The 8,859-nt window shown below is 42.6% G+C and overlaps 1 protein-coding gene across 1 annotated transcript in view; it reads right to left on the bottom strand.

The window, feature by feature from the left end:
• Window positions 1–497: 497 nt before the first annotated feature.
• Window positions 498–8,859, bottom strand: part of ddx51 (DEAD (Asp-Glu-Ala-Asp) box polypeptide 51) — a 25,855-nt gene continuing 17,493 nt past the window's right edge. Inside the window, exons 10-16 of the mRNA XM_054796664.1 lie at window positions 6,994–7,168; window positions 6,801–6,916; window positions 6,602–6,718; window positions 3,657–3,758; window positions 3,502–3,565; window positions 3,244–3,378; window positions 498–2,374 (exon numbers count right to left, since the gene is read on the bottom strand). Coding sequence (XP_054652639.1) covers window positions 2,351–2,374; window positions 3,244–3,378; window positions 3,502–3,565; window positions 3,657–3,758; window positions 6,602–6,718; window positions 6,801–6,916; window positions 6,994–7,168 — 733 coding nt within the window. The 3' untranslated portion in view covers window positions 498–2,350. The remainder of the gene's footprint in view (window positions 2,375–3,243; window positions 3,379–3,501; window positions 3,566–3,656; window positions 3,759–6,601; window positions 6,719–6,800; window positions 6,917–6,993; window positions 7,169–8,859) is intronic.

Here is an 8,859-nt window from a genome sequence, read left to right as displayed (position 1 = left end):
ACTCGGTGAGTTGCATTTAAAGCATGTTTTCTGTATTGCCACTTTGTCAGCAACTGCAGTGCAATGCCAGCCAACCTCAACATGCCACAGATTGAGAGGCACCAAAGGGGCGTGACTAACACCAAACCAACTGCAATGTCTGGTCCATCACCTCAGGTCCCCTTAAACAGGCTGAGTGGCCTGAAAAAATATTAAAAATATATGGCAATATATTGAACTGTAATTTCGACTACTCGTCTGCACTCTGTATGTATGTTAGTGGACCCGCCTCCACCCACCGAGACAGAGACTGTATGACTGACAAAAGGGCTCACCCTGTTCATGCCGTTGTTCTATGGAACAAACACGCCAAGGTGTGAAAGCAATGCACAGAGTTTGCCTGTTTGGAAGCGGGATACGGGGAAAACAAACACACACGCAAATGGCAATATATCGAGGCCGGCAAAATTATTCAGTTTATTTTCTTTAATTGTGTGATTAATTTGAATAAATGTGAATTAATTTATCATCCCAGACCTAGTGCCCATGAGACATCTTGCCACATTTTAATCTTGTGAGATTGTGTCACACCCTTAATATATACCCGCAAAATTGAAAGACAAAAAAAAAATTATACAGTAAATAGGCCGCACTGCACAGAAAGATAATTTAAACATCATAAAAATAATAAAATAAAATAAAGGCTTTTATCCAAACAGTGCGTGCAATACGGCTAACAGGAATCTACCGGAAAAGTCATTCATTGCTGTCCTCCTCCTGTGATCTAAAACCACTAAAGTCGTTCTCTTCAAGTTTAGGAACCGAACAGCTCCACAATTCCCTCAGCTCACATGCCGCCGGTCTCTCTCCTTCTTTTGTTGTCACAACCAGTGTCACCCCCAGTCCCCAAGCCCGTGCTGTCCTCCCCAGCATCCAGCAGTCCAGTGTCTCGAAACCCACCGATGACAGTGGACCTCCCAACAGCGATCCACACTGCCAAGATACACCGGCAGACCCGAGGAAAAGCCTTCAACCTGAAAGCTGCATCACATGCACCTGTTCACGTGTTCTCCATGTGCAGATTGATACAATGAACCAACCTCGTCTAAATGATATGCAGTCCTTTTAAATAAATGAATAAATTACACTGATGTCTCATATTCTTTATCAGCTGTTATGATTCGGGGCCACACGGTGACCTAGTGGTAAGCATGCTGGCCACAGATGAGGATATCTAGAAGACCTGGGTTCGAATTGCCACTGGACAGTTTGCAAGTCCTCCCCGTGCTTGTGTGGGTTGTCGGTAGGTATGGATCTGAGTGTGAATTGTCTATATGCGCCCTGCGATTGGCTGGTGACCAGTCACCAAAAGAGGAAACGCCAGACTACAACAGCTGCCAACAGCCTTCCTCATTCAAATTGTGAGCTGATCACTGTAAAATGAGTGAACAACACCTAGTAATTCATTAAAAAATAGCTTTCAGTAGTACCAATAACACATAGACACACATTTTCGAGATGCATAATATATATATTTTTTGAACCAATACCGATAACTTTCTGCTTCTCAAGACCGATACAGAACTTTCTAGGAACGGATGTTTTTTGTTCGAACCAACAAAAGTGTAGTTTTAAGACCTTATCCAGCCACTGGACAGCCAGACCTAGCAAGCTAACAAGGCCAACATCACACCTCCATAAGTCGTGAAGCTTTTGTCCATATTTCCATCTATCAGTGTATGCAGGAGTGTGGCCATCAAGTCACATTTTGCTGACAAATGACAACGGCCTGGAAGTACATACCATCGCTCTAAGTGGTTTACAAGCTGACAAAATCCAGTATCTTCAACAATGGTAAAAGGCTGGTCATCCAGTGCGGCTAGCTTTGTGGGTGCTTCTTTCTTTGTGCAGTTTCCGTCGATGGACGCCATGATTGTTTACCTTTTAGCTCGGGGGATGTCACAGAAAAAAAGCGCTTGATTTGTTCACCTTAGCCCAGTAACACACCTCAAAGTACACGTAACCTGGTCTCATTGGAGTTTTTAAATGATCTGAGCTATTTTTTTTTCACGTTATCGGATTTATCGGTGTGACGCCATAATCAATGCAATACGATAATTAGCAGTCCCATAATTATAATGCACCCCTGGAGTAACTATTCATCTTGAATCTTCATCTGGTAATTTAGCCAATAAAGCATTATTTCTATGGAAAGAGTTTTTATCTCAAATCAACCTCATGAGGTGGTTGGCAATCTGTAAGCAGTCATGAAATGAAAACATACATTTTATTTTGTATGAGTATGATGACAATGAAGATGATTAATTCCTCCAAGAACTTTGATCTCCTTTCATCTCATAAAAGATGCACATCATCTTGTAAGCTTTTTTTCCTCCTGCAAAAAAAAAAAAAGAAAGAAAAGGCAGCATATTAGTGAGCAAGCAATGGCCCAGGTGCAATCTGAACTGGTATCATATCTACTTTTATAACATTTAGATTCAACTGTAGTTTGTGCATACCTGGAGGTAAGAAGGACTGTAGCAAATTAGGATTTGACCAACTGTACCTGTTGATTTGTCCTAATCAAATATCATGACATTACTACTACCAGGAGAACCAGCATTCAAGATTCAAGAGTTTTATTGTCATATGCATAGTAAAACAGGCAGTTATACTATGCAATGAAATTCTTATTCTGTTCATTCTCCCAAGAAAAGAACCAGAGTATAGAGTGGGAGGAGCCACCTGCTGTGGCCCAGAGAGGTGCACCGTATTCGGACACATGCTCCGAGCAGCCGGTGTAATGCCGTTTTAGCTTTCAAAATGCAACTTGTTATTATTAAGAGAGAAAAAAATCCAAACCTCCATGGCCCTGTGTGAAAAAGTGATTGCCCCCTAAACCTAATAACTGGTTGGGCCCCCCTTAGCAGCAAAAACTTAAATTAAGCGTTTGTGATAACTTGCAATGCGTCTCTTAGAGCGTTGTGGAGGAATTTTGGCCCACTCATCTTGGCAGAATTGTTGTTGGGGTGGGGGAATTACTTTTTCCACACAGGGCCATGTAGGTTTGTATTTTTTTTCTCCCTTAATAATAAAAACTTTCATCAGTTGTCTTCGGTTGTGTTGTTACCAATATATATTTTGCCCCATATGCCCCCCACCAAAACTTTGTAAGAAAATGTTTGAACATTTCCCTTTTTGTGTGGACGCTCTAGATCCAGGCTAGATTCACTAATTTGAACTGAAAGGATTCTCTTACACCACCTTAATGACCGCAGCAAGCTCCTCTAGTGTTTGTTCATATCGGCCTTCCATACTCATCAGGTTTACAGGTTTAATGATCTGCTTTTGGATGCCTGGGCTTCCTGCCACAGCAACCATCTCAAGGAACTTCTTCTCCTGTGTGGAAGACAGAGACTTCTTCAGACAATGGACAAATGAAATAAAAAAACAAAAAACAAAAAGTAAAACCAGTGTATGCCAGCCTAGGTTGTTTATATGTCACACATGAATGTACTGGACCTGTACTCCAAGCAGGAAGGTGAAGGCGAGGCCAGCTTTTCCAGCTCGTGCAGTTCTTCCAATTCTGAGACAACAACCAGATGTATTAAAACATAACGATAGAACTACAGTTAAAAAATATGGAGTGTTACTCTCCAAACCTTATGAGAGCTCACCTGTGAATGTACGTCCTGATGTACTGCGGAGCATCGTAGTTCACAACACATTTGACCCCTGTGATGTCAATGCCCCTGGCAGCTGCATCTGTGCTGATCAATCTTCAGATGACATCATGAAAAAGTTCCAAATCATAAAACTGCATACAGTCTCCTCGCTACATGCGGTTCAAATATCGCTCCCTCACTGTATCGCAGTAAATAAACTGGAGGCTAAGTAGTTAGCTCACTTGCGGTTAGTTAGCCCAAGAACGGAGCAGAAAAGAGACAGAGCATGAAGTTGTTCATTGCGCTGTGTGCATCATATGAAGAAATTAGTACCGTACTTTCCGGAATATAAGTCGCTCTGCAGTATAAGACGCACAAGCCAAAAATGCACGATGAAGAAAAAAAACACAAGTCTCACTGGACTATAAGTCGCATTTTTTGAGGGAAATTTATTTTGCAAAATCAGACCAAGAACAGACATTTCATCTTGAAAGGCAAGTTACAGTGATAATAAAATGATGAACAACAGGCTAAATATGCGTCGGTTAACGAAACCTGAATAGGTGGTATGTTAACGTAACATATAGTTCTTATACAGTTCTAACTGTAGCCTAAACGATCTGCAAAGTCATCTATATTCATCGCATTGGCCCATACCTGGGCGTGGAGACGTAACTGCACTGCTGACAAGCCGCTCCCGGCCGCACGTTGTTCAAGCCAGTGTTGCCAACTTGGCTATTTTGTCTCTATGTCTGACGACATTCCAACCCCCCTTGACGACATATTTTCTCAAAAGCGACTAGTTAATTTTACTGGCATCGTTGGGGAGTTTTTTTACTATACACAAAGCACGTATTGTTTGCATTTTGTGTTGAGCAGCGGCGGGTGCTGTTGACAGGTCCGTCCCGCCCAAAAGTTCTCATTAACCAACGTGTGATGGGAGAACTTTGAGAGGTGCTGGCCAGGATATATACAATTTTAAATTAACAAACCAAGATTCAAGTTCATTTGTAGTTGTAAACGTAAGTAACGAGTTTTTACTCACTTTTTTGTCTCTCCTATGAAGTTTTTTTTTTCTTACAGCATTTTCCAACATCATATGCTAATTAGAGGATGACATCACCTAGCGACTTCTAGGACAACCAACCTGTCTTATTGAAAAGCTGGCAACAGTGGTTCAAGCACCCATTTGTGAACTTGTTCCTATAGCTGTGGCCATCTAGCTTTTAGCCCACGATTACTTTGTTTTCTTCATTGCAGTTGGAGTATCCTCTCCACTTTTCGTCAGTCCATCACAAGTTTCTCCTTCAATCCAAACTTTTTTTCTGCTACTCGATTACCGTTCGTCTGCATATTTCACTACCTGCAGCTTGTAATCTGTAGAATATGATTTTCTTTTTGGCCGCATTTGTGACTGTCATGCACATGCCAAAGTAAGGGGGGCGCTGCAGCCATCGACTGGAAATTTTAACCAATCAGAGGTGCTGACGACATCATCATATAAAAACAATAACAACATAAGTATAATAACAAACATGGCAATGTACAGAAGAAGCTACATGTGGACAGCTAGTGAAGTAGTGTAGTGTGACGCTATCATTGCTGAAATAATTGTGCGTCTGGCAAAATGTCCGTGTTTAATTGCCTCCAATGCAATCGTTATTCAGAACAAGGCAGGCATACATAACAGGGAAGCTTTCAATGTGCGGGCAAAGCAACTCAGTCAAACGCAATCAAAAGCTTCTTGCCATGCTAATATTCCCACACCATTCTTGGAAAATAATGACATATTTGGGAAAGTTGTTCCACCAGCTAGAGGTCCGATTGGGTCTTGTCCCAAATTTCCGTCATCGGTGGGGGTGTCGTAGCCAATCAGTGAGCAAAACAGCAGAAGTATAACATAAGCCGAAGACCACAATGGCGCCTTTGTTTGTCAATGTAAAGTGAAAGTAAGCGTATGTTTACTTTTTATACACACAAAGAATCATTTCAGCATGCTTGAAATACATTCTGGGTTCTGGAGGGGAGGAGAATCTTGGATTCAGGAGGAGCAGTGAGGTTTTCGTCCTGGTCGTGGAACAATGGAACAGCTCTACACTCTCAGCAGGGTCCTTGAGGGTGCATGGAAGTTTGCCCAACAAGTCTACATCTGTGGACTTGGAGAAGGCAATCAACCGTGTTCCTTGAGGAATTCTGTGGGAAGTACTCCGGGAGTATGGAGTATCGGACCAGCTAATTCAAGCTATTCGTTCCCTGTATGACCGGTGTCAGAGTTTGGTTCGCATTGCTGGCAATAAGTCGGACCCGTTTCCAGTGAGGGTTGGACTCCGCCAGGGCTGCCCTTTGTCACCAATTCTGCTCATTATTTTTATGGACAGAATTTCTAGGCGCAGCCAGGGCGTTGAGGGGTTCTGGTTTGGTGGCTGCAGGATTGAGTCTCTGCTTTTTGCAGATGATGTGGTCCTGCTGACTTCATCGAGCTGTGAACTTCAACTTTCACTGGATCGGTTCGCAGTTCGCAGAGTGTGAATTGGCTGGGATGAGAATCAGCACCTCCATGGTCCATGGTTCTTGCCCAGAAAAGGGTGGAGTGCCATGTCCGGGTCGGGGATGAGATCCTGCCCCAAGTGGAGGAGTTTAGGTACCTTGGGGTCTTGTTCACGAGTGAGGGAAGGATGGAATGCGAGATCGACAAGGGAATTTGTGCGGCGTCTGCAGTGATGCGGACTCTACATTGGCCTGTTGTGGTGAAGAGAGAGTTAAGCCAAAAGGCAAAGCTCTCAATTTACCGGTTGATCTACGTTCGTACCCTCACCTATACAATTGCCTATTTGGCCCATAGCTAGAACCGCCACTGGTACCGGGATACGACATTAATTCCTGTACATTTTGTTAAAAATAAACATGTGAATCGGTGGTATTTCGCATTTCTGATAAAGATGGTGGTGCATACTTACAGGTGGATCTTTCCCTGTTCAAATTGCTTTAGCGTCTTCTTTCTCTCACTGGGAGACAGTCGGGAGGAAAACTCTGCCACTTGAACTCCACCAAAGAGTTGTACCAGTAGGTAAAGTCTGAAGTACAAACAAAAAACATGCTCTAAGACACGAAATAGCATTTCACCCTTTGTCATAGTGTAGTGTTGTATTTCCCAACCTGTGAGCAGTCTCTCTGGAGTTGGCAAAACAAAGAATGGGGTTGAGCTTCATGCCCAGGATGAAATGGAGAATGATGAGAGGCTTTTTGCTGAGTGTACAAGGCACATAAAACTCCTAGAAGACACCCCAGTAGGGATCAATGCAGTGACACACCTGGCCCCACTCACTTCCATTCACACAAGAAGACTTACCGTCAGACCTTGGGGGAAGTCAAAGCGCTCATGAGGATCGCTGAGGATCGGCCGAGGTTTGGCAGAGCTGAAAAGTCTGGGCTGGTGCAGGCCCAGCTGCTGCAATTTCTCTGGGTTTTTGGTGAGTGTGGCAGAAAACAGCAGCTTCTGAAGTGGTATTTGAGGACGAGACATACTAAAAAAAAAGAAACATACAAAAAGGTATGCTCAGTCAACTGTCACAGTTTACGACTTGCCTGTGTGGATAATAATAATAATAATAATAATAATAATAGATGTTATTTGTAATGCAATTTTCATTCCACTGAAATCTCAAAGTGCTACAGTAAAACCAGGTTTTGAAAAACACTCAAAAACTTGCACTGAAAAAGATAATATACTAAAAATGAAAAGAATATTAAAAGCAACATCGATGTAAGCTTTTTAAATAATAAATGTCTTTAGGTGAGCTATAAGAGTCCGAGCCGTTCTAGCTGCAGCTGCAATTGGTTGGCAGTACAATGCAAAAGTTAGTCAAATATATTTTTGTATAAATGAAGGTGATGTTATGGTTCCTTTTTTCATATCATATAGCAGGGGTGCAGCCAGGAATTCTGGGCCCCCATGTAAAACAAATCACGTTGAGCCCCCCGCCTTTTATTTTTTAATAATTACCCATTTTTGGGCCTAGCAGTTGGAATTATACGGCACCCCTGTCCAATAGCATAAACATATACAGTTAATCCATGTCATTGGTATCGGCCAATTTCTTTTTTTTTTTTCGTTTTTTTTTTTTTTAAATAAATCGCCAATTTCGGCCGGTATCGGCCAATTTCAAGATTCAAGAGTTTTATTGTCATATGCACAATGAAACTGGTGGTTCTGCTACTGTATGCAATGAAATTCTTGTTCTGTTCATTCTCCCCAAAAAAGAAAGAAAAACACAAGAAAATGAATATGAACATCAGAAACATAAATACCAATACATTAAGTAACAACAACAGAAGAGACATTAATACAAATAAATAAATAAATAAATAAATAAATAAATAAAGTGCTATGAGTGTGTGCGTGTGTTGCGTGCGGCGTGTGTCAGTGCTTCGTTGAGAAGCCTGATGACCTGTGGGTAAAAACTGTTTGCCAGCCTTGTGGTCCTGGATTTCAAACTCCTGTAGCGTCTGCCTGACGGTAGGAGTGTGAATAATGAGTGTTGTGGATGTGTGCTGTCCTTGATGAGGTTGTGTTCTTCGTAGGACGCGAGATTTATAAAATGTCTTGCAGTGAAGGGAGGGCTGCCCCAACAATGTTCTGTGAGGTCTTGATCACCCGCTGGAGTCTTCTCAGGAAGTACAGTCTCCTTTGGGACTTCTTTATAATTTGTTGGGTGTTGTGAGACCAGGTGAGGTCCTCGCTGATGTGTGTGCCAAGGAACTTGAAGGTTTTCACCCTCTCCACCTCAGTGTCATCAATAAACAGGGGTTTATGCGACTCCTTTCCACTTGTTCTTGGGTCGATGATCATCTTTTTAGTCTTATCTGTATTGAGAAGGAGATTGTTATCACGACACCAAGCTATGAGGTCCGCCACCTCTCTTCTGTATGATGTTTCAACATCACCAGTGATCAAGCCGATGACTGTGGTGTCATCCGCAAATTTAATGATGCTGGTGTTGTTCTGGGAGGCCACGCAATCATTGGTGAAGAGCGTGTAGAGGAGCGGACTCAGCACACACCCCTGTGGGCTCCCAGTGCTCACAATTCTTGAGCTGGATGTGCGATTGTGGACTCTGACTGACTGGGGCCTGCCTGTTAGAAAGTTAAACACCCAGTTACAGAGGGAGGGTGACAGGCCAAGTGTGAGGAGCTTATTTGTGAGTTTGTGGGGGTT

This window comes from Dunckerocampus dactyliophorus, chromosome 13 (assembly GCF_027744805.1).
Source record: "Dunckerocampus dactyliophorus isolate RoL2022-P2 chromosome 13, RoL_Ddac_1.1, whole genome shotgun sequence".
Classification (NCBI taxonomy): domain Eukaryota; kingdom Metazoa; phylum Chordata; class Actinopteri; order Syngnathiformes; family Syngnathidae; genus Dunckerocampus; species Dunckerocampus dactyliophorus.
Note: the sequence above shows the minus strand (reverse complement) of the source record. Positions and strands in the feature narration are given on the sequence as shown.